Below are 26,645 nucleotides of genomic sequence, written 5' to 3' on the forward strand. Positions count from 1 at the left end.
TAGTTGTATCTCCAAAGGAATATGCATCAGTACACCACAGAGATATTTGCACAGCCATGCTGATTACTGTATGGTTCATAATTCCTCAAACATGGAACCAACCCAAATGCCCATCCAAGGGGAATGTATAAACAAAATGTAGTATATGTATACCATTGGGTTTTATTTATGTCCTTTGCAGGAAATGGATTTATCATCACGATAAGTGAAACAAAGACCCAGAAAGACAAATATCCAGCTTTCTTTTATATGCAAAATTTAGATTTAAATGTATGATTATATGACATATTAATGAGATTAAGATAGAAGGCATAGATGGAGGACATGAGAGGGAAATGTGGAGAAAGGATAACAAATACTACATACTTCTCATAAGTGTACATATGTCTGCATATCTATCTATCTATCTATCTATCTATCTATCTATCTATCTATCTATCATTTATCTACCCATCCATTATCTACTATCTATCAACTACCATATGACTAAAATCAGAAGGGGAGCCATTTTGGGGGGAAAAGGGACTGCTAGGAAGGGTGGGAGAGCCAACAAAGGAAGTTTATAGGGGCTGGTTGTGGGAAAAGTGCAGTGACATATGTTTAAAAATGTTATAATGACACCTACTATTTAGTACACTGCTTTAAGACTGATCAATATTATATTCTGGACCCCTTCTCATGACTATGTGAACTTCATTGCCTCCAAACAGGTGGAAATTGATCCAGGCTCTACAGTCAGGTTTGGCTTCAGAGCTTGTAATAAATAGCCATGAACTAATAAGCAACATGTCTGAGCTAAGGCTGGATGAGTGATCGTGTCTTAGGGCTCTTGTTTTCTCTGTACCATGAAACAGGTGTCCTTCAGCGACCCCACACAGGGAAGCCACAGGACACTCACCTCTGCTGACAGACATGGGTGATACCTGTTGCTGGCATGAGTTCCATTTTGCCTCCAAGGCCTGAAGGATCGGAGCAGTAATCTATGACTTTGTGTAGCTAGTCTTTTTTTTTTTCCTTTTGGTGATTTTTTTTATTGGATATTTTATTTATTTACATTTCAGATGTTATCCCCTTCCTCCTCCCCCAGACACCCTCTATCCCATCTCCCTTTCTCTTGCTTCTATGAGGTTGTGCCCCTCCACCCACTCCCACCTGCCCACCCTTAAATTCCCCCCACACTGGGGCATCCAGCCTTCACTGGACCAAGGACCTCCTTTCCCACCTATGCCCAACAAGGCCATCCTCCCTTACATAGTAGCTAGTCCTTTTAATGTCTAAGTTTACAGTCAAGAGTATGGGTCCATGAAAACTGACACATAGGCCCATTCGCTTCCCATCAAACATTCCCCGAGTTTTCATTTCTGCACATCATGTTACTGTCTTTTAAAAAGGTCTAGGCATTGTCCTATCACATTTTCAGGCAGTGTTTTTCTCTGTAGCAGATGAGAGCATTCATTCACATAGTCACTTAGGGAAGGGTCTGGGTCTTGCCTGGCTTGCTCAGCCAGAGTCATGCTACTTATTTATTAACAAGCAACTCTTATGTGATTAGAACTCAACTAGTCATAAATATGTCAGCAGTCTGTCTTCCTTTACATCTCCATGGTTTTAAACCCTCCCATACTAACATCCCAGAGGATTGTCTTGACCTTGAATGCTTTGATAGTTTATAAGGCTCACTCTCCTGAGGTTTCAGCGACCCAGTTCTCTTGGCATTTATGGTAACAAACTTCAGGTGCAGCTCTGACTTGGGCTGCAGAACCCTGTGTGTCCTCCCTCACTCCTTTTCCTTCTCTGATCTGGAATTTACTCTTAGCATTTGAGCCATAGGCTGAAAAAAAAAACTAACTCTATAAAGTAAGACTATGAACTTCATCCTAACACCATTCTGGATCCCTCTTGTGGTCCTAAGCGACAGGCCTTATAGCTCCCTGGAGAACCAGCCCTGTACAGACTGATGGACTGCAGCTGATGCAAGAAGCAAGAATGACCACTTCCTCCAACTGTCACAGGAAGACAGAGGAGAAAGGGTTCTCTGGGTGGCTTCTGGAATGATGTGGACTAGGGGGTGACCTTACCCTACCAACAAGATTCCTTGTGTTTAGAGACTTTTTTCTCTTTCTTTCTTTCTTTCTTTCTTTCTTTCTTTCTTTCTTTCTTTCTTTCTTTCTTTCTTCCTTCCTTCCTTCCTTCCTTCCTTCCTTCCTTTCTTTCTCTCTTTCTTTCTTTTTCTTTCCTTCCTTCCTTCCTTTTTTCTTTCTCTTTCTTTCTTTCTTTCTTTCTTTCTTTCTTTCTTTCTTTCTTTCTTTTTCTTTCTCTCTCGCTCTCTCTTTCTTTTCTTCAGTATAAAGGAAATTCTTTTCATTTTTTTCAACCATCAGTTTAGAAGTTTAAAAAAAATTGTACTAAGAAAATAAGTTTTCTGAGCTTGATCATATGAAGGGAAACACAATTAGCCAGGATCCAAGAAGGTGAGCACTTTCTCCTTCCCTTCCTCCCTGTCTCTCTCCCTCTGTCCCTCCCTTCCTCCCTTTCTCCTTTCCTCCCTTCCTCCTGTCCTCCCACCCTCCCTAGATGGATCTCTCCCTCCTTCTTGCCTAAGTGCAAGAAGTGCTGAAGATGCAGAGCCTCTTAGGATTTTCAGGCTGCCTTCAGTCATAGACCTATAGCCAGTGCTGCATTTATTTCTTTTAAAAAATGTATTTATTTTTATTACTGTGTGGGGCCACACATGCCATGGCACACATGAGATGGTAAAAGAGACTTTGTTGAGGCCATTCCTTTCTTCCACCTTTACATTGATTCCAGGGGACAGACAAAGGCTGCCAGGCTTTCAAGACAAGAGCTATGAGTCCTGAGCCATCTTACTGGCTCATTATTCATTTTCTATCCAAGTGAATAACTACAGAAAAATATAATTTTGGAGAGGCTTATTGGTGATCTTACCCCTAACTTCCCAAATTCTATGCAAGTGCTTTACCAACTGAGCTATATAGCCCTAGCTTCAGAAAAATGTGATTTTTAAAAGGGTCAACCTTGGTCCTGTGGTTTTGAGTGACTAGGTTTCCTTGAAGAGGAATAAGTGCTTGTTTATCATTACGTTATTAAAAGTAAAAAGGCCATGCGTCTCTACCCCATTCCTTCCAATCCTATAGTTTTTGATCTTCAATGTCTGTCAGAATCACATGGAAGATTCTTTTTTATTTTATATTTATTTATTTTTCAAGATTGGATTTCTTTTTGTAGCCCTGGCAGCCCTGGAACTCACTCTGTAGACTAGGCTGGCCTCGAACTCATAGAGATCCACCTGCCTCTGCTGGGATTAAGGTGTGTGCCACCACGACTCGGCACATAGAAGATTTTTAAAACAAAAAATTACTTGGGTTCTAGTCTTAGAAATGTAAATTTAGTACTTGAGTCAAGGAAGGACTTGATACTTTACATTGCTGACAAGCTCCTGGGTTTCTTGGTAGCTGGCTCTGGAAGGAACATTAAAGTAGCTAAACATCCTTGAAAGGCATGTGGAGGCAGAGCTCTTGTCCGGTGAGTGTCTAGTGCTTAATAACAGGCTGTGTGGTATGCTGGTGCTAGGAACCTGTATATGTTGGTGGTTAGGAACTAGGGGATCAAGGGACTCAGGGTTGAGGGGAGTCTGAAGAGACAGAAAGAGTAAAGAAGTGTGAAGAGCAGAGCCAGGCCTTCAAGTGTGAGGTAGAACCCGATATGGACCTCACTGTTGAGATGTGGTTGCTTTGTGGAGTCTGATGGTTCAAGAGCTGTACTTGAAACTGATGGAGAAGGCCCTGAAGGTCTTCTTTTGTTTCCCTCTGTGTCAAACATCAAAGATGAACATGCCCTTTCAACTTTCATAACAATACTCATTTTCCTTGACAATGTATATTCATTCCTGGATGGGGAGATTTTTTTGAGGGGGGCAATTTGGGGAGCATAGTGATAAATTATGTCAATGAAATGGCTGCATCTCTTTTACCAGCATGGTTGGAATCCAAGTTGGACATGATAGGATATATTCTTTAGAGACCAAATGCATGAGTTTTGTCAAGTTCATATGGAAACACCAAGGCAGAAAATAATACAACTTCAGTCCTATTTCCAATAGTTTACATTCCATTATAAATATGTCATTTTGATTTTAAAACACCAAAGCTTGCCATCCATAGACAGATTATACTTCTAGGTTATGAAATCATAAGGATTCTTCTTTCTCCTTTGGTCACTAACAAAATAATGTCCAAATCTGGTTTCTTCTGTAGTCCTGGGGCTTGGACCCTAGGGCATCATGAATGCTAGCCTAGTGGTGTATCACTGAGCTGTAGCCCCAGCCCTGTGAGTCTATCGTTAAAATTTTACTTAAAATATCATTTAATTGAAGTAAGACAAACATAAGAATTGTGATTCCTCTTTCTAAGAAATGTCAATCATTACAAATAATAGGAAGATTTCCAAATGCTTCTGAGACACCAATATTCAGGACATATTTTAGAGTAAACATTTTAATAAACAGCAGCATAAAATAATCAGTGTTTAATATCATCTCTGGTGGTGAAATACAAATGCGTATATCCTCAATATAAAATAGTGTGTTGGTCATTACAAGTCCACGCTTGTCTCTTTGGAATGCCCACAAGAACAAATCAAACATTAAGCGATACAGTGATTAAACGCATGCAGTGAGGCTAAAGAAAGATATGGTAATGTGAGCTACCTGAACAGTGTCATTACATAGGTGAAGAAAATCTACACTGAGTTAAAAACAAGCAAAGGAAATAAGGAAACAGACCAGATATAAAAACGCAGATATATTTTCACTTCCATGATACAAACCATTAACAGTTTTGTGCAGAGGAGGAAAAAAAAAACCTGATAATAAAATCACCTTACAAAAAAACATTGTCAACAAAGGGAAAGCGATTTTTGTTCAGCTTGTGGAAAAGGGTACCTTTTAGTACAAAAGAGGCTGCCTGAGGCAGCACCACAGTGCTGTTTTAATACAGTATAACAAGTGGTTTTGAGACTCAGTTTGCTCACCTTAATGGCTTCAGTTATTATACAAAGGCTTAAAAATAAATGTTATAGTTCTTTATAAAAAACTAAGTTGAATTTATTTATTTATTTTTTAACCATAATAATGACTTTCCAGAGAAGGTATCTTACTGGCTCATGGAATGCTAGTCCCCCTTCAAGGGACTCCTTGAAAACTCAGATTCACTGAGACTGTGTTTACTCAAAATAAATATTCTTGGAAAACAATTGATTGTCATATGATATGTAGAATTATGGTTTGAAGTGTCATCATTAAACAGTTGCATAGCAACAAAAGGATACAAATCTTCTCCTCCACTCCACTTCAAGAAATGTTACATAGAATCAGCTTATTCACGCCACAAAATAGGTCTAAATTTATTGCTCAGTAAATCTGAATGTAGCCAACTCTTTTGAGTTCACAGTACCTATAAGTTCATGCTTGTTTGGGAAAACCTAGGCACGTTTTGGTAGACACATTTCCTTTATCCCTTATGTAAGTTCTACCTTTAAAAGCAGAAACACCAGGATCTTCCTAACTCTTATACTCCTCTCATGAAATATTTCTAGCATTTATTGTGCATCTTATACGTCTCTATAGCTTTAAAATAAAAGCAAGACTTGCTGACTTTTTTTTCCTTAGGGTAATGGAGATTTTTTTTAACAAAAGAAAAATCAAATAAAAAATTCCTTTTCTATTTGAGAACTTGAATCTCACAAGGATTCTGAACATGGTAAAAGCTGGTTGGCAAATAAATGTCAGGATGGGCACACTTGATGTCACCCCCTAAGGAAGGTAAGAAGGACCAAATTGCTTGTTTGTCAAGTTAAGGAATTTGGAGTTTTATAACCTTTGAGTGAACTCAGCATGTTTTTAGACATCTGCTTTGAGAAATAGGGTGTTTTGTCTTTGGGTTTCAGCTAGCTCTATGAACACAATGTTACAATTCTTGGTGCTGGAATATAATTGGCGAACATCTCCAGGAAAGCACTAAGTGAGAGTTTAAATTTACTAGCCTCTGGTATCATCACAGGGTTTCCTCCTGCTCATCGTCTGCTGATAGTAAGCACTCCTGAGACCTGGGCCAACTTGTAAACAAGCCACAAGGCATGCGTGTGGTTATGCTTGCCTTTAGCATCACACGTTTGCAGCATGAATGATCTGGGGAAGCTCCTATAGAGGCCAACTAAAGGAGCAGTGAAGCAATCCTTGTTCTTCTCCAATGGATACTGATCCAGGCTGAGGGACCATTTTCCTGACTGTGTCTCCTTGGGTGCCCCATTCCTAAAGCAATAACCTAAATGGTAATCTACAACCATTTCCAGCCTCCACATCTACCTAGAGAACTAGGGCCTGTGTAAACATATTGTGGGAAAAGGGACTGTGGAAAAGGCCTTCGTGAGAAGAGGAAGGTCACACAGAGATGCTCTACACCATCTCTGAGAAACCTGGCTACTGAGAGGACATCTGCGGTCAGGACTCATCTGTATGGCTCATTTCTATGAGATTTAAAATGTAGCCCAAAGTTCCCTCTGTGGTACTAAACACCACTTCCATTCAAACATGCCTAGAGTCTAAGTTGAATCAATATAGTTCCTGAACATCTGTCCTGAATAGAGACAGCAGGTAGACAAATGCTACAGTATATACATTTTGGGGGTAGATCAGTCATGGTGACCAAAGGCAACACAGAGAGAGAGCACCACTTGACTTTCTTTTTTGGTTTGCTATTTAATTACTATGTTCTGTTCCTCTTCACTGGTTTTGCAGTTTTCAGTCCTTGAAATAAATGGTCTGTTCCCAACAACATATCCTGTACCCTGATGGAGCGTACATCCCACAATGCATTCTTTTTCTTGGCTGGTGTCTTTCCAGTAAGACACAGTTAAAACTTCACAGAAGATACTGGTTGCAATGTCTGCTAAATGAGAACCTTCAATAAAAACATTTGAATATAAATCTTTTCTGCCACCTAGTTTTTCCGGGATAGTGTATTTACAAAAGTCACACATTTTACACTTCTGCAGAAATCATAGATTCGGTGTGCCCATGGATATTGGAGTCCCCAAGCAAAGATGGTTGTTTTGAGTCTATTTTGTAGGGTTTTTGAGATTTGTTGCCAAAAACAGTGATACCCATTCCACCAGGGTGATTTGGAATTGACATGTGGGGTAGCAAAGGAACGTTTGCTTCCTGATTGGATCCTGATGAGGGCAAGCTAGCCACATGGCCAGTGCTGGTCGAGCCACTGGCGCTGCTTGGGGACCGACTCTTTGGAGGTGGGCAATGCTGAATCACCCTGGGAGGCCCTGCAGGCTGGTAGTGGGCAGCTGGAAAGGCTGCATATCCAGGAGGTATTGGGTATCCGTTGATGGGGATGAAGCGCTGGTTCTGAGGTATCGCTGGGCCAATGAAACCAGCGATTTGACCCTGTGGTGTAATCCCCTGGCTCGGGAACATGTAATTGGGAAATCGGGGGTTGCTGAGGTTACTCACAGGACTGGCACTGAGGGAGGTGGTCTGCGTGGTGGCGTTTCCACCCGAGGGGGTGGTAGAGCTGGTATGACTTGAGAGGCCCTCCCAGGATCGAAGCCGGACGTGGATGTCTTTAAAGCGTGGTCTCCTGGAAGGAATCTCATTCCAGCACTCAGTCATGAGGCTGTACATTCGCGGTGGGCAGTCTTCAGAACATGGTAAGAGCTGTCGTTTCCGCACCATTTCAATCACTTCCTGATTACTAAACCCATAATATGGCTGGAGTCCAAAGCTGAAAATCTCCCATAACACAACCCCGAAAGACCAGATATCGGAATCAGAGGAGAATTTGCCGTACATGATGGCCTCAGGGGGCATCCAGCGGATGGGCAGTGAAGACTTACTCTGTACCCTATAGTAATCAGCAGAGTAAATTTCTCTGGAAAGCCCAAGGTCTGAAATCTTTACATGTAGTTGCTCTCCAATTAAAATGTTACGAGCTGCAAGGTCCTTGTGCACGAAGAAGTGACTAGACAGGTACTCCATGCCAGCTGCGATCTGAATTGCGATGTGTAAGAAATCTCCATGGTCCAGGCTGGATTTGACCGTCCCGTCTTCATCACTGCTACAGCCGACATCGGAATGCGGGGATCGCATGATGAGGAACTCGTGGAGATCTCCCTGGTTCATATACTCAAAGAGCATACACACAGGTTGTTCCTGGGTGACGGCACCGAGGAGGCATACAATATTGGGATGGTGTAGTTCAGCCATGAGAGAGGCCTCCTGCTGAAACTCTGTCCACTGCTGGGGGTTGTTATAGTCTTTCAAGGTTTTGATAGCCACCAACTGTGCATGGTCCATGCCTGGGAGGTAGAGATGGCCCTTATAGATTTTTCCAAAGGTACATTCACCCAATTCTTCCATGAAACGCACAGCAGAAAGAGGCAGCTCCTTAGCCTTGCTCTGTAAGAAAGAGAAAGTGTGGGTTAAAACCCTTCTTAAAGCAAGACATACTGACAATGAATGGGAGGGGGGCTTGTTTATGTAGTCCTGTCCATTATAGGATTGAAACGACTATAGTATCTCCCTGGAGAAGACTGAGTTTAATACCTGCTGAAGAAGCTGGGTGTGGTGGCAAAAAACAAACAAACAAAACCAAAACAAAAATCAAAAAAACCCCACAACAAAACAAACCAAAAAAACCAAACCAGAGCAAAAATCTCCAAAGATCAAACAAACAAGTAAACAGGAAAGGGAGAGGCGGGATGTAGACTCAGTCCTGGTGGCATTTACTCCATCCTAGCATTCAGAAAGCAGAGGAAGAACTATCAGGAGTTTAATGGTAGCCTGGGCCAAACCTCGGTCTAAACAAAAGCTGGGAATGTCACTCAAGGGTTAAGAGTCTTCATTTGCAAGACCCTAAGTTTAATTCCTAGGCGGAAAAAAAAAAAAAAAAAGTGGTGTAGGGGAGGGTGGGGGTGGCTTCTAAATAGAATATACTAAATTTATGGAAAGGAAGAAGAGAACTTCCTATGTGGAGACATGGGATCCTACTGCAAAGCAGCTAAAATGTCATACATGACCTTTGTACAATAGAGAGGAAATAGAACCTGTCTGTATTTCTTTTCATACGCATAAGAAAATTTAGAAAGCTGTTAAAAGACTCAGAACAGCAATGGCTACCAGCGAGGATCTAAGCAGCAATTTGAAAGAAAGAGAGTGCAGGTAGAGGTTTTTCATCTCATGTTCTTTAATACTTCAAAATTTTAGGACTAGATTAAATAACATTAATTAGCAGGGTAATTAAATTTAAGAGCTTGGGTTAATCTTTGCATCTAACTAATCAGGGATTTCTTTCCTGCCGTTATAGAGCTACCTACTATTTTGTTTACATGATCTAGATCAGTGGTTCTGAACCTTCTGAATGCTACCACCTTTAATAACAGTTCCACAGGTAATGGTGACCTCAACCATAACATTGTTTTTGTTGTTACTTCATAACTGCAGTTCTGCTACTGTTAATGAATCATCATGTAAATATTTGTATTTTCTGATGGTCTTAGGTGATCCCTATGAATGGGTCTTTTTACAATCAAAGGGGTGGCAGCCCACAGGTGGAGAACCATTGATATAACAGGTAGAAAGTAATTAATTTTGCTACTGAGTGGTGTCTGGGTTCCTAAGACCATCAGAAATATGTTTTCCCATGGTCTCCACACACAGGTTGAGAACCATTGGTCTAGATTGTTTCTTTCTGCTTTTTTTTTTTTTTTTTTTGGTTCAGTTGAATCTAGGGCCTCATGCATGCTAAACACACACTACCACCTCGCTCCATCTGCAGGCTCTAGGGTGCGATTTGGTGGGAACCACTGGACTTCCTATGGGAGAGAAGGTGTGGCCATGGAGAAATGCAACCAATTAAACTGGCTCTCTTCGTCATTGCATGGGGCGATATGACTTTTTCTGATGAAAGTAACCCAAGCTGAGTCCTTCCTTCATGACACTGAAAGGAGCGTTCTGATGAGAGCTGATGGTAATCCAGTAACCCACGGGGATCCAACAGATGCCCTGGCCTCTTCAACTGCACAGTCTGTGTGAATAATTTTTAGACCTGAATAGCATTTCCAGGTCTTGATTATAAGAGAATGGTAAGGGACTGATCACTAAAATCTCTCTCAGGAAAATGAGAATCAGGAGATAAATTAATGGACTATCAGAACCGGAGTGCCCTCTCTATACAGCTTTCAAGTTAATCCATGGCAGAAAAAGTATAAACCAGGGAATTGTGAACTCAAGCAAAAGCCCTATCTTTTGGAGTTTGCATCTTGGGTCTGCTGTTTTCCACTAATACTAGCTACTTCCTGAACAGCTCTTAACTAATATTAACTGACTTAACACAGGCCTGTAGGGTTAGGTAGTATGTGGTAGCCAATGACCTTGATTTTTTTCTTTTAATTTCTCTGCAGCCACCCAGCAGTAGATTAAACTTTGTGAATGATTTCAATCCACACACAGCTTTCATTAGTTCTACAGAGTCCTTGTAATTTCTTTTATTTTTCTTTAAAACTGTGTTTTAGGTATCTTTTGTTAGACTTTCTCTGTTCTGTTATAGTCATTGAGCTTCTTTTAAAAGTGTTCTTTAAACTGATGTAGAATTCATTTGCATCTTGAAGGCACCTGAGATGCTGAGTAGTCCTAGCCTGCTCCTCTTTTTTGGGATGTGTAGGTGGAAACAGAGATCAGGTGGGGCAGAGAGAAGAGCAGGCCAAATTTCTGGGAAAAGGAAGGAAAGGGGTGACCAAGACCATGGCAATGGCCTAGCCTATCACCTCCCTACCCCTGATTCCCCAGTCTTTGGAGCTGCCCCTCCCCTTCCCTGAGTTAAGCAAATTCCTTCTCCCTCATTCACCTTTGTAAGAGGTTAGGATTAGGGGTCAGGGTTAGGGTTATGCCGTTATTTTACATGTGAAGAAGGGTGAGAAAAGACATTGAGAATGTTCAGGACAGTCATTCTGAATGAAGCTTTGGCCAGCAAGGCCAGGCAAAAGACAACCCTGGAGGTTGAGCAGGTCTCTGAGACTTATTGGGAGTGGGGAACAATGGCCCTGCTGTAAACAGTTCTTTTTTCCTATTCACACACAGGTAAGGCTACATTTTGACCCAGCTGTATCTTGTCCTATCTCATCAGCACAGGTAAGCTAGGCAGGCCTACAGCTTAGTGTATCTTCTCTAACTTACCTAAGGAAGGGTTTACTAGAGTCCCCTAAACCAGCTTTAGGTGTTTGCTCTGGGCAGGAGTAGGGTAACACCTGCACTGGCAGACTTCAGCCACACGTTCCTTTTGAACACCTGTGCGGCAGCTAGCCTAGAAAGCGGCCAGAAACACCAACTCGAAGCTTGGTTTCAGGGGAGCCATTTATTCAGTGATTTGCATTTTAAAAAATGCTCAGATTACTTGGTACAAATGAATCTTAACTATGGACCCATTTTCAAATTTTACATAAATCCTAAACTAGTTAAAAAATCATAAAACCCCTTAAAAGAAACCGTCAGTAGACTGCTCGGTGGAGATGGCAGGAAATTAGCTGTATTGTTAAGGAACAGATGGTTTATATTATACAAACCCTTTAGGCTAAACTTGTTTAGGTCTGGCATATTGTAAATTATATTTTAGTAATGAAAGTGAAATGACCTCGGCTTGACCTCAAGTGGGGTTTGTCTGTTTGAACCAATGCAGTGGAAAACTATGAAAGAAAATGAAGTCATAAAGTTTTGGCAGTTCAATTTTGGCTCATTTCAAGTTAAGGGGTTATAAATCTGTTTAGTTTTTGTTTGACAAGTATTTGTCATACAGGGATGTACAAAATGTAAAGAAGTGTAAAATACACACGAGGCACGGTGCCAAAGTAAACTAAGTACAAAGGCACCCTGGAAAGAACAGGGTCCCGGGCTCCTATCGCTTCATCACTCCCTCCATTAGTTAAATGACAAGATGGGCTGCGTTTATTATATGCTGTAAGGCAATTAAGTACCTTAAAACCGAAACAGGCTTTCAGTTTAAATGTTAACATTTTTACTTCTCAAAGTAAACACACATCTGCCTCAGTTCAGCTTTAAAAATTATATAATTTTTGAAGGAGGGGGAGGGGAGAAGTTGATGCAGAAGTTGATACATTGGCCAGGGTCTGATAGGGCTTCTTCCCCCAGTCATTTATAGAGAGCCACTGGACTAGCATGGAAATGAGCTCTTTGCAGACAAGAAAGAGAAGAGCATTTAAGTCTGGTATGTGTCTGGTATAGGTCTGGCTAAGACACAGAGCCTGAGGCCAGGATGATGATGGTGACCTTTTGACTGAGGGATGAGCAGTAAGTAGGGGTGCCCCTCTCCCTATCCCTTAATGTGTGACATGAAACTGGTAAGCCATGGACAGAGTTTTAAAACTATTTTTCATATAGAGTTGGGTACAGATGGGTATTAAGAGTCATCTCAGTGACTTTATCTTTCTCCTTGGGGAAGGTTCACCTCAGGTGAGAATCTGGTGCTTAGGCAGGGCAGGTGATGATAGCTTGTTTTCTCTTCCTCCCTTTGCATAGGTGACTAGATTACCCTAGGAAGTGAGGTAAGAGTCTATGTGGTCCTCTCCATCTATAGTACGTAGCTCTCTTTAAGACTTTCCACTTCTCTGCACTGGACAGAGCTACAGTGTAGTATGGGAGCAAAGGTCAGCCACCAGCAGAAAGGGGGCTCCAAGAGTGGCTACTAATGCACAACTGAAGTTTATATCCACATGTTTATCCTAAACCTTCTCTCTGCAGCCCCTGCCTTCTCTGTTACTCAAGGCAAAGCCCCTTCTCATGTTTTGATGACCAGGCCAACTGTAACCCAATGGTGTTTTGTTTTGTTTTAGAAGCAGATTGTACCTAAACACAAGCACTTGCAAGGACAGAGGTTTCCACACTATGTCATTTGTGCTTGCCCATCTTAAGAGAGATGAGACGGTCTCTGGCCCTACCAACATGAGAGGTGTAGTTTTGGTAATGGAATGTAGGAAGAGGGCATTACCCTCTTTGGTAGCACAGTTCTCTGAGATCTGCCTGCCTTGAGGACAGACTCCTTTCTGACTCTCAGGTACCAATCAATCAGCATATCTCCACTAAGCAAGCATCAGTTCTACCTGGACAGTGCACCTGTTAGAACAGTTCTGACCCAAGCAAGGTGCAGAAAAAGACACTTTGGAATGCCAGGTGGAAGAAAGTTACTGATCAGTGAATAGCTCCTGGCTTATGTTCTGTACTATAATGTATTAATATGCCTTGTGGTATTAATGAGATTTGAGGCTCTTGATATAGCTTGAGTTAAGCCTTCAATGTAAAGCCAGTTACATAGGATGCATTTTATTGACTGGTTACATCTTGCCACATAAATGATCTAATTTACATTAATATACTGAATCTTATGTTAACATAGATACTAATGCTCTTGAATAGCCAGAGTTTACATACTGACTTGTGTGTGAGAGGAAACACAGTCCTACATTAATGTCATAATCTCAGCCTATAGAAGCCAAATAGTGAATCCTTGTCATGTGCTAAATATCAAGAGCATAATAATGGCTGGATATATAATAATGTCTATACATACATACATACATAAATACATACATACATACATATGCATATCTATCTATCTATCTATCTATCTACCTACCTATCTATCTATCTATCTCATGTTTCCTCATATGTTAGGCTTGGATGGCTGAGTAGTTGGTTAGTAGAGTCTCAGTTCAGACTTCAGAACTCCTTTGCCAATTACTCCACCATGCTTCTTTGTCTCTCTGTCATAAGGGCCTTTTCTAAAACTGGATCCAATCCTTATCATAGTCTTCTAGGGTTCATCCTGTGATTTCTCCATTTCATGAATGATACAGTAAGACTTTAGGCAGTTAGCACAACCCTTACATGATGGAGACAAAATTCAAATCCAAGTAGGTGTGATCCCAAAGTTTGAACACTTTTCTAGAAAAAGGCTGTGGAGATTTTCCCTTGATGCCTGAAAGGGTCTCCATTTTTACACCATGAGAACTACTGGTAGGCAAGTGGAGTATCCAAAGCTCAAAAATGTTCTGGTCTCTGAGCTCCACCTTGCTTGGTGTTCTGTTAATTACTGGGTATGTGAACAGAAGTTAGGGATAGCACCTTTGACCGAATGAGCACAAGATCCTGGGAGAACATTTGATGGGAGGTGCCTTAGTACACGTACTCAGCTTGCCTTCAGAGCCTACCTTCTTTTCCTGCATGTTTTCTTGGTTCTCAGGTAAACAATGTTAGGTTTGTGAAACAGTTGACTCCACTCATAAAACAGATATGACTACATTCTAAAAGCTCAGATGCCAGCCTTTGGGAAGATTATGAATAGTTTCAAAGACTACAGATGAACTAAGAGGCTTCAGGCTTATGCAATCATATTCTAGTGGGAGGTTGAACCCAGACTTTGCCGCATTTAATCTGTATCTCCCTGAAAGGGACCTAATTTTAGCATCGTCTCTTTTCTCTGTAGCGTAACTGTCTTATCATGTAAATATTTGGTGGTGATCAGTATTGATTCTGGGGGAGTTTCTTTATAATGCCATGGTAAAACTTCTTTTCTACTCAGAAAAGCAACAAACAGATATCTGTATTTTCTTTTTTAAAAATAGGGATGTGTATATGTATGTATATACATGCGTACACATGAGTGCAGGTCCTTGTATTAGAAGAGGATGTCTAATCCTCTGCATTGGAGTTGCAGAAAGCTCTGAACTACATAATGTAGGACAAGGAACTGAACTCCTATCTAACTGCGAGAGCAGTACATGCTCCTAACTACCACACCACCTCTGCAGCTCCTGCTTTTGATCTCCAGTCACTAATTTAATTAGTGATCTCCAGTTACTCATTTTGATACCAGACTGATCACTTCATGCTCCTATGGGTTCATGTGTGTCAACAAACATGAAAATTAAGACAGTGGATGAAAAGAGGAAGTCTTTGGACCCTGGACACATATAGAACTGGGTTGGAGGCTTGGCTTTTCCTACTGGCTGTGGGACTTGGGAAAATACTAATCTCAAGCTTCATTTTGTTTTTTCATCCAAACTTAGACTCAAATGAGAGTTTCTTCCTGAGAAGTTATGCAAAGTCTGTGGAGATACCATAGCCACACCTCAGTGATGAAGTACACCAGTCAGTCCTTTCATGATCCCTGTTGCTGCAGCTCATTCCTCTGAAGAAGTTTCTGAATTGGGGTCTCCAACTGAGATGAGGGGATGGATGCCCTAATGCATTCTGGGAGTGAGGTAGGAATTTATACCTCCTGGATGGACACCAGCAAAACCACTGCTGTCCAAAGAATTAGGTCTATGTCTTAACTCTGATTCTCTTGCCTCCGTTTCTTCCCAGTTGTGCTGGGGGCCTGCTGAGTATTTTGTTTTCCTCTAAACCTGTGCTGCCCTATTCAGAGCTTTAGAAAAGTCTGTAGTTATGACTGGAACCAAAAATAATAGGAATTTTTAGCTATTTCTACCTTCGAGGTGCCAGAGACACTACCTCAAAGTGTTAGGAACACTCTTCTTAAGTACTATTTTTATCTTTCCTTCACAGGTGAGAAACTAAAGGTTCAGAGAAGTGTTGAGTAAGTGATCTGTTTAAGATCTCATGCCAGTAGATAATGGAGCCAAGATCTGTAATCCAATCTTTCTACCTCTTAAGTCCCAGCTCTTTGAAGACATACTACCTCCTAGCAATACTCTGGGCTTGGTGTGTGTGTGTGTGTGTGTGTATGTGTGTGTCTAGAATAGTTGGGCTCAAACAATGGGGACTCTGAGCAGGATCAACCTTAGAGCTTGAGATTGATTCTTCCAAGTCGTTTTACAGGCCTACCAGAGAACGGCATGAGACAGAGAAAATGTAAAAGAGATGTTTCCCCCAGGGAAGTGAAGAAGCAACTGAAAGGGAAACGAGAGGAAGGAGACAGGAGAAAAGGCAAGGGGAAAGGATCTTAAGGTGTGGTTAAGACTGCCAGATGCTTCTGTGACATTCAAGAGGATGGGGACATGGAGGGGACATTGCATTAAATCACACCATCCGTGGGACCCAGAAGCTGTCTCAATAGGATGGTGAGATAGGAAGATTTGGGAGACTAGGTGGAGAAGGCTCTTTTCTAAAATAAAAGAGAACAACAACAAAACCAAAACCAAACAAACATAGTATGTGGTTGTTTAGCCTGCAAGCATGTCTGTGCATCACATGCATGCCTGGTGTCCATGGAAGCCAAAAAAAAAAAAAGCATCAGATGCCCTGGAACTGAAGTCACCAGTGGTTATGAGATGACATGAGGGTGCTGGGAACTGAAGCCAGTTCCTCTGAAGAGCAGCTGGTACTCTTAAGTGCTGAACCATATCTCCCGCCCCTGACTGGGAAAGTTATCAGAACAGTTTGTTGCTTAATGGTGTGACACCTGGAAAGGACAGGTGTTCAAACACAGCAGCCAGACCATTGCAGGACTTTGAAAACCTAGCAAAAGAAAGGGGTCCAAATACAGACAACAAATCTCAGTACATTCAGTTGATACCTTAGCTGAAGAGCAAAATCAGAATGGTGGCCTGGAAGTTCAAAAACAGCAGCTGGCTGCAAGAGACGGGGGTAAACTCATCTGAGACTTTCAGCTTCAGAAAGCCTGGCAGCTCCTGCTCTCCCATCAGTCAGGAGCTGGAGGAGTTTGGCCCTGGAGCTACTTGAACTTGGGCTGCAACCTGCCTAGGCCCACCTCCTCTTGTGCCATTTTAATCTCCCCGCCTCCCAGCCTCTCTACCTGCCTACAGACACACTCTCACTCTCTCTCTCTCTCTCTCTCTCTCTCTCTCTCTCTCTCTCTCTCTGTCTCTCTGTCTCTGTCTCTCTCTCTGTCTCTCTCTGTCTCTCTCTCTCTCTCTCTCTCTCTCTCTTTCTCTCTCTCCACACACACACAGAGAAGATAGTCTGTTTTTGAGGACTGAGATGGTTTAGGGAAGTGGAGGCAGAGGGAAAGAATCAGAGAGCAGAAAAGTCACTTTCTAGGTTCTTCGTTTTCTATAGTACTCTACCAAACCAAAGCATCCAAAGAAAGAAAACAACTGAAACTCCCATAAACTATAACATTCATAAATACAGAAAAAAATTTGTTAACTTTGGGCACTGCTTGAAAACACATTAAAAAATTAATCAGCCTGAAATCTTTTGCTGGGGGGGGGGGGCCCGGAGGAGGGAAAGGAAAATGAACAAACCTGGCCCTTCCCCTGACAGCTCTTTCTCTGAAGAGCTGAGAATGTGGTAAAGGGCTAGGAGGCTTCTTAGAGGCTCTGTGCCACGAGAGGGTAGCCTCAGGGAGAATGTCCCATCACCTCCTGTCTGCCCATCCCTCTGCTAAGCCACCTCTCTGGTGAACTGGGGGCTATCGAGAGCCCTTTTTTCCCCAGCATCCCACCCTACCTCTCTGGGGCCCAGATCTACTTCACAGCCAGTATGTCTACTGGTGCTGCTTACTGGTGTCTTCTGGGAAGGGAGATCGGTTTCTAATCTCCAGGAGAATTCTCTCCTTAGTCCAAACACTGAGGGAGATGTCAGCAGTTCCACCAGTCAGGATAGATGGAAACAGATAGTTTCCACCCTGAAAGGCACGTTCAGGTGGATAAATAAGAATCTTGGGGGGGGGGTCTCTGCTTTTTTAATAGGGAAAAGAAAAATTTGAAGAGGGCTAGGGCAGGCCAGTATTGACCCCTCAATTCCTTTTCATCCCTGGCTTCAAATGTCCTCTCTGTTTGGCTCTGCTAGCATGCTTGGTCTCATGGCTTTCCCCATCTTTTTTATGTGTGTCCTGTCCTCTTAGGTTTTTAAAGGCACATGCAATATTTATGTGGCAGTGACTTTCAAAGAAGTCTTAGAGATTGACTGTTTGCATTTCAGAATTTTCTTGAAGGGGTACAAAGCCCTTTGTGCTTCATTCAGGAAAGGCACTCACTCAGTAAGAACCAAAACAAACAACTTGGAAACCCAGAGCCAAATCTCTTAGGACAGTAAGCAGGAGAAAGATACCATTTATTTTGTTGCTTCTTTCCCCTCCCCCCAGTACAGCCAAGTACTTGAGCCAGACCTACTTCTTGGCTTGGTCCAGAAGAGCTTGTGAGCCATTTGGTGGCTAAATTCCAAATCCCATATTGGAGACATCCCCACACTGGGAAATTTTGTAAGGAACACATCAAAAATTAGTCAGACACAATGAAAACAACGACTGCCCCATGAAATCCATGCCAATATCTCTTACCAATGTCTCTTTGATCATGGAGGGCAGAGAAGGGTTATTACTTTGGCCACATTCTACATGTCCCTCCTGGGTTACATCACTTTTAACTCTGGCCTCTTCAAGCTTTCTGAGAAGCCAGGGGTGCCTCTGGCTACCCAGCATATACTGGTCAAGTGTATCCACTGATCGCTTCTTCCCACTTTTGTGAACAAATTACTTTGCAGAAACTTTATGAGTTGGTGAAGCCAAGTGTTTAGAGTTGGAAAACCTAGTCATATTTTATACCCACAGATTATTGAGCCTTTGATATTGACTGTGATGTTTCCTTTGTTTTTTGGGTATGTATGTGTCTAGGTTTCCATATTTATACAATAGCATAATAGTATCTACTTTATGTAATTTGCCTATGAAGATCAAATGTCATGGAAATAAAAGCCCCTAGTGTTAGCAATCAGTCACCTCCACAGACAGCTGAAAGGGATCCCCTCCCCCATCCCCACAACAATGTCAGCAATCAGGTATCTTCCTAGCTAGCTCCCGAGGAACCCGGTGAAAACCAGACACATCATCACTAGCTACCCAGAGGTTACACATTGTCGCATGTTCCCTTGCACATCTGCCACGACCCCATTAAAAAGCCCTGTTTTCCTATTCCACACTCATTCTTCCCCCCTCCCCCAAGCAGCCTCTGTCCCCACTTCCCTTTTAATAAATCTCCTACATGAAACCTGTTGCATAGTATGATTTTGTTGGGATTCATCACCTAGTTCCATCACTCAGAATATACGTTTTGGTAATTTGTATCAATCACTATATACTAACATTTTCTGTTTATGCCACAGAGGTCTCTGAATTCTTTATCTGGAAAACTGTTAATTTAGAGATTCCTGCTTCTTAGAGACTGTGTGTTACAAGCAAGCTTCCACTAAGAATGGATTTAAGGTAGTGAGCAAGGTTAATATACAAAATGGATATATTTATTTTCTGAACAGAAGTCACTTTCCATGGATTCCAGCACAGTAGTCAGGACTGTGTCTGTAGGACAGTGGCTACTGCATGCTCTGTCCATTGCAACCAACTAATTGAGTGACCCAGAGATGATAGGAAAGAAACTCCCAGAACAATGGCTGCTGCATGGGAATCTTCATATATAAAAGTACTTTCAAAGCCCACCGTTCCTCTGAGAATGTACACCAATACCAGCCGTTGTCTTTCCTTCCTCTTGTAGTAGTATTAAGTAAAAATGGAGTATGGCATAACATTAAATACTATAATGCATGCAAACTAGCTAGCCAGAATTAAGGATTTCAAAAGCATTGAACCTCACCACCCTGAGTATACATGACATGAACTGACCTCTAAGGTATTAAATTTATGTTTCCTTTTTAAAGTCAGCTGTAGACAGGCTGAGACTCCTACCGGTGGAGAATATTGAGACTGAAGTGGCCACCTCCTGTAGCCAGGCAGGACTTTCAGAGAAGAGAGGGGACATCAACCCACCGGCAAAACCTTTAACCTGAAGTCTGTCCTGCCTATAAGATGCGCAGGAATAAAGATGGAGTAGAGACTGAGGGAACAGCCAAACCAATGACTGCCCCAACTTGAGACCCATCCCATGTGGGAGAGCCAGCCCCTGACACTAATAATGATACTCTGCTATGCTTGCAGACAGGAGCCTAGCATGGCCGTCTCCCTTCCCCTAAACAGGACTGCCTGTTTGGGCATCAGCGGGAGGGGATGTGCCTAGTGCTGCTACCAATGGATATCCCATAGCAGGGAACACAAGGAGAGCTTCCCCTTCTCCTCAGAGGGGAGAGGGTAACTGGGGGAGGGATTTGTAAGGGTGGGACTGAGAAGAAAGGAGGAAGAGGGGCTGCCATCAGGATGTAAAAGTGAATAAATAAATTAATGAAAAATTAATAATAATATTTTAAATAAAGGGGGAAAGGAGCTAAAAATAAGTGGTAGGAATTTAAACTCAACTAGTGAGCAGTAGTTTGACTTAAGAAACAATGTTTGAAAGTAAAATTTTCACATTTAAAGAACCTGAAAACCAACAAATATGACTTTGTAACTGCAAATGTGTTTTGAAGACTTATTTTTTTAAAAAAACTTTACAACATGAAGCAAAATAAAATAAAATAATATTAGATGTGATAGTTTCTATAATTCTATTATATTTAATAAGCAAAAAGATGAGTGTGAAGACATTAGTTTTCCTAAAAGTTTATTATCAAGGTCAAAAGAATAATATGGTCCCTAACACAGAGAGGAGCCAAATAATTGTTGCATGCATGGTCCTCTGGAGTTGGAACAAGATGAAAAGCTAAGCATTTGGAAGCAAGAACTCTAAACTGTTCAAATGAGCCTCTGCAGAAGGGCCTGGGACTAAGACACTGGCCTTCCTGAAAGGAAGTGATTTTGGACCACAGTGCAGGATCTAGAATAGCAGCTGCATTCAGAGCAAAGCCAGCGACCCTGGGATGCTCACCAGGACCTTGAACAACCTACATGTTGAAAGATGTGTTGGAAAAGCAACAAGGGGGTAGGGGTGAAATCTAGCAGAGAGGGGGAAGGCTCAGGTGAACTATCATAGAACAACTTCAAAGAGGGCCGGGAGGAAAACATTTCTATTAAAAAACTGCTTTAAGCAAAGGAAAATGGATTTAAATTAAGCGTTAAAAAGATTTCTTAAAAAAGTCATAGTAAAAAGTATACGAGATATAATTTACCATCTTAATCATTCAAAATTATATAGTATAGTATAACAGATTTCTATATTCATTCCATGTACCATAAAACTGGCAAGTTTGTAAACAATGTTAGATCCCTCTTTTCTTTCACTTTGGTTAAAGGAGCATGGAATTCCCTTCTTTGAATTTGAAAACCATCTCACACTCTGAGCCCTGTGGGCCTGGCAGAGAGCCCTTCTGGCCAGTTGGTTCCAGTGTAGGTTGTGGTCTGGCTTGCCCCACACTGCTGAGCTGCCCCTGGCAAAGGCAGAGTTATAAGGTTATTCTCTGTGTTTGCTGAACTCTGCCCGCGCCTCTCCTCTGGTTTTAAGCAGGAGGGTTGCAGCAGGTCACTCTCCCCTGATACATGCTACCCATCTTACCTTGGGCTTGTATGCATTCAGCATGGACATCTCAACATTTTGTCCTCTGACAGGTTTTGGCTGCCTCTGGACTGGTGGTGATGAAGACTTCTGGTTATTGCGGCACACACAGATGAAGAAGAAGAGGAAGGCAATAGCCAGGGGAATGGCCACACTTGGCACCAGAATGTACAAGATTTCCATTTTACTCTTCTCTTTGGAATCTTTGGAATCTGGATGCAGAAAAAAAAGGCAAGTGTTATACTGGTTAAAACAAAAACATGTATAATATTACATTGCAAAGTTTAAACGATTTATTCTATGCACACAAATTCACAGCGAGAGAAGAGGAATCTAATACTTATTATGTTTTGTTTCTATCAAACCCTCAACATAGTTTAAGTGAAGTTTAAAAGTTTAAAGTTCAAAATGTTTGAAAACTGCAGATGGACATTATGAAGGTTCTGGATGTGTGAGGGGGACCTTGGATGTTGTCCCCTTCCCAGCAGCAGCTGACTTTCATTTCTCTCACACCTTAGAAGTTAATTGACACGTGAACCTACTGTGTAGATGTATATATACTGTGTATATGTGCATACACTGTGTATATGAAGCCTTAATGCAGACCACAGGGCTCTTCTCCATTGCCTGTCAGCCCAGATCAAGCACCACAGAGTGGTGCTCCTGAGTTTCAAGGTGTTCCTGCCTTGGGTATTAGGGATATGCAGGGCTAGCCCTGAATCTTCCAGGATCAACACGACTGCAGAATCCTAGACCTGGCCTCAGAGGATGCAGCCTTGAGAATGTGAGGGCCTTTAGGCAGGCTGGGTTCAGTGTCTGGTGAGCTGCGAAACTGAGGCTAATCATTTGGCAAGCTGGGTCTCACTTTCTCTCATCTAGAAGGGAAGTAAGTGTTCTGGAGGGTGTCTACAAGTCCCTCCAACACAGAAGTGCTGTATAACTTGACACTTTTTGAAACCCCAGAATTTGTCTTGAGTGGTTTCATATGAACCCAGTAACTGCAAGTGCTAACACTTTGAAGTATATTTTTGAAATCTTATACATCCATTTTACTATTGCTTGGCAAAAAATTTAATATATATAGAAGGATATGAGGTATGCCTTTCTTTTTATTAATTTGAACCTGACCAGTAAAGCCAAAAGCTTTGAGCATATGTCATCATTAATGAATTATTTGTCTGGTAAAATAAACACACGAATTATGGGATGGTAATTAGAGGGGTTACGATAATGGCATACCCTGACCACCAAGATCAGCTGTCTTTCTTTAGCAAAACCTGAAGTGTGAACATTCTGACTGACACAAAATTCAGAGGAGCTTATTTACTCTGTGGAAGAATCAACATGCTTCCATTTGACTATTCTTCCACTCCTTCAACACATATGAGCCACTGTACGTCAAGAGCTGGTTTTGAAACTGGGAGTGTGGAATGAATTACTGCGTGACCTCTGTGTTTAAGAATCTCACAGTCTTATAAGGAAATAGAGACGATGTTATTATACTACGTTGTTGTAAACACAGATTCATAAATATAAGTAAAATGACAATGGGACCCCAAGAGGGTTCCTTTAAACAAAGAGGTCTCTAGGCAAACTCGAGTGGAAATAGTCTTCGCTTTCCCACTTTCCTTGAGACTCTTTTGGTGAGATACCACAATACTGACCCTTCTTCTCAAATATGTTTAGCATGTAACCTTAGGAAGGAGCCGCTTAAACTGGATTTTGAGAACATTCACTTTGTGTTAACACTCCTGAAAGCTTGGGGAAGGATTTATATCTGGTTATCAAGCACAGTAAAAATAGCAGTTTTACTATATTTATTTCTCTACCGGCACAAGTCACGCTTCCTATCACTGTTACTATGAACTGGGGACTTCTCAAAATGAACTCATTTTATGATGACAACCAACTCCATGGGAAAATCAACATGCATATCCCTATTTTTATAATGAAGAATCCGAAGGCCAGAATAGCTAAGCTACTTGCTAGACCGAGGGCATAAGCTGGCAGGTCAGAGGCTGGTGCCTCCTAATAACGTTTGCTCCATGCCCTCAGCTCTAGCATGACCCTGTGCTACCAATGGTGGAATTCTTGATTGTGTGCACCTGTGTTGTCATGGTGGGAGTCATGAGGGGAACCTGCAAGGTAGGGAGCTAAGCTACCTAAGCTAAGCTCCCCACTTTCCACTCTGATGTGTAAATAGCAAACCCAGGAACCGTCGAGGCTCATGCTAACACTATAATTTTCTCTAATGGTGATTGTGTTTATGTGTCTGGGGATAGGTGAATGGAGGAATACATACCACAGGGTCTAATATTAGCATGTGTATACACAGACCATGTACACACAGGTTAGAGGCAATTTGTCAGTATAAAGGAAGCATATATTTTAAAGTCAGATACTTCTGAATACTGTCCTTGTTATCATCTAGGTCAAGTTGGGCCAGCTTAGCCATGCTATGTATATGCCATGATATGTAAAATGAAAAAAACAAACAAACAAAACTATGGACTTTATAGGTTGCAGTAAACATAGTCATATGGAAAGTACCTGTTCTAATGCCTGTTGCAACTCAAGAGTTTTTCTTTAGAGACAAGGGAATTGCGGGATAAACATTTGGAGCTGGAAAGTCCAAATAACCTTAAGCAAGAATCACCCTCTCTGATCTCCACCTCTTCCTGTATTAAACAGGTATAATAATAGCTAGTCTTCCAGTCTTATTTGGTTCATGTGAGACTCAAATGGGATCAGGTTCATGAAAGAACCCTGGATAATTGAAAATTGCTATTCGGCTGTTAGATGCTATATTATTAACATTATAGAATTTCTCTGTGTAAGCTGGTGATCCCTGCTGTTATTCTTGGATTTTTCTGTGAAATCATCATGAGCGTAATGATTACAAAAGAACGAGGCTAATTTACTACTAATGTAGTGCTAGTTATTTCTCCAGCCCAGAGTTTTAGCAACAAGAGAAAGTAGAGTCTCACCTGTCTGCCAACAAAGGAATCTATTCTACATTCATTCTCTATCAGATTAGGCACGGAAGGAAGGCCTTTTATTGTAAATGGGCGGTCTGGGAAAACTGCTCCTGTGGGTCTGCTGGAGAATAAACTTCAAGAGGCTAAATCCTTTTAACACAGCCAGACTTGGCTCCTCTGCTTACAGAGAGGACTCATGGAGAACAGCAGGCAGAGTCTTCTTGCCAAGTGCACCAGTCCCAAGGGACAATAGGTGGTCATGTTGGGAGAGATAAAAGATAGGCTCAGAGAACCCAAGACTTCAAAGTCATTCCTCCCGGATTGCCACTATATGCTTTTGGCTAGAAGGGGATCCAGTCTCTGCAGCAGCAGGAACAACAACAACAACAAGCCTTAAAAAAAGATGCTCTATAGAACAGCAATCAGCCTTTGTGACAAAAATTATAAAACTAAATACTATCTGGGTATTATATTAAAAAAATTCTTGTATTGTGTGTGTGTGTGCGTGTGTGTGTGTGGTGTATTTGTGCTATAGTGTGCCTTTGGAGTCAGAGAATAGAGAAAATTGATCCTTTCCTTAAACATTGTGGGTCCTGGGAATCAAACTCAGGTCTTCACGCTTGATACTTAGCGCCCTTACCCGTGGACGCATTTCTCCTGGCCCCGTCTGGCCTTTACAACTTAAGCAGTTTCACTCCTCATTTTAACCTGGCACTTTAGCATGACCTCAATTTACACGATAAGACCTTAAAGCTGAGAAAGAATAAACGATATACAAAAGCTAGACTGTAGCAGAGTCCTCTGCCGCCAACACTGTCACGCTTCCTAAATTAAAACACAAACAGTTACCCACAGTATCAGATGGGGATGATGGCCATCATTTGGATGCCAAGATTCTCTATCAATGAGGATTCCATCTATGGGGATCATACTAGGCACAGACATACTCAGCACACTGGAGCAAAGGCCATTGCTCTTACTGTTTGCTTGATATACCATACACCTCAACCACACTGCAGAGAAATTGGCTAGACATTAGAATGGTGAAGATTTTTAAAACTTTAGGATAACTTTAAAAATTATGCAGTTTTTACATCATGTCGAGTACTTGAGATTTTTGGAACCAGTAATGTAGGCAAGATCACGTGGTTAATTTTCTTTTCTTTTCTTTCTTTTTCTTTTTTTCTTTTCTTTTTTTTAATCAACAGCTTGGTATCACACACCTGACATTCCTATTTTACTTTTACAATGCTTTTCAATACTTTGATTAGTAACTAACTATATTAGAAAAAATACCCACTTTTTTAAAATCCAGGTGCTTAAAGCAAGGTAGACATGATTTCTTTAGAGGGACTTTTGTAAAGTAAAATTATCATCTAAAATGATAACCCCGAGTTAAAGCAAAATGCACTGATTTTTTTAAACAGCAAAGGTAGGAAGAAATTATGTAGAACCTTAGAATTCAAAGGAAATGAAATGAGTCTTAACGAGTCATCAGAAAAAGTTGTAAAAACCATAGAAAACAGGAATCACTACCATGTATCTGAAAACCATGGAATAAGTGGGGATGTACCATGCAGATGGCTGTATTGGTGATAGTTTAATATATGCCTAGGAGCCAAGGGAGAAGGAACCATAATTAGGTCTTCAGTTGGCAGGCATGCCCAGCATTTAAGCCCCTGACTTGAGGCTACACCCAGAACATACTGTTTATTCGCAGATGAATCCTGTGCTCAAAAGTGGACTAGCACCTATCAATGATGAAACTGATTCCTCTGCAGTTAATGTCTTAGTCATACTAAGGGAATGCGGCCCATTTTTGAGCAGTCCGGGAACATCTTAGTAAATGGAATCTGTACAAGTATACTAAAGCTAACATCAGGGCTCCATTCTCTCCTTCTGTGAAAAAGAAAAACAAACAAACCAAAACAACACCGGGGCCATCTTCCTTAATAAGGAAGAGAGTTCCAAAGTTAAAAACACACAGACTGAAACTAACCATGTTTAAGCATATAGCTTACCGATGATAAATGTATTATTATGCAAATGGCATCAAGGAAATCTTCATTGTGCAAAATTGAAACTTCTATCCATCCTTGTTCCTCGCCCCAACACCACCATGGCAATCACCTTCCACCTTCCATTTTGACAAATTTGACTATTTTCCATTCTCACACAAATGGGATCACACAGCACTTATTTTGTGGCTCTCTT

At 41.5% G+C, this 26,645-nt stretch overlaps 1 protein-coding gene across 1 annotated transcript in view; it reads right to left on the bottom strand.

Moving 5' to 3' along the window:
- Positions 1–4,487: 4,487 nt before the first annotated feature.
- Ror1 (receptor tyrosine kinase like orphan receptor 1) overlaps positions 4,488–26,645 on the bottom strand; it is a 350,188-nt gene continuing 328,030 nt past the window's right edge. Inside the window, exons 8-9 of the mRNA XM_028778770.1 lie at positions 21,454–21,665; positions 4,488–8,485 (exon numbers count right to left, since the gene is read on the bottom strand). Coding sequence (XP_028634603.1) covers positions 7,058–8,485; positions 21,454–21,665 — 1,640 coding nt within the window. The 3' untranslated portion in view covers positions 4,488–7,057. The remainder of the gene's footprint in view (positions 8,486–21,453; positions 21,666–26,645) is intronic.

This window comes from Grammomys surdaster, unplaced genomic scaffold (assembly GCF_004785775.1).
Source record: "Grammomys surdaster isolate TR1022 unplaced genomic scaffold, NIH_TR_1.0 341, whole genome shotgun sequence".
In the NCBI taxonomy this organism is placed as follows: domain Eukaryota; kingdom Metazoa; phylum Chordata; class Mammalia; order Rodentia; family Muridae; genus Grammomys; species Grammomys surdaster.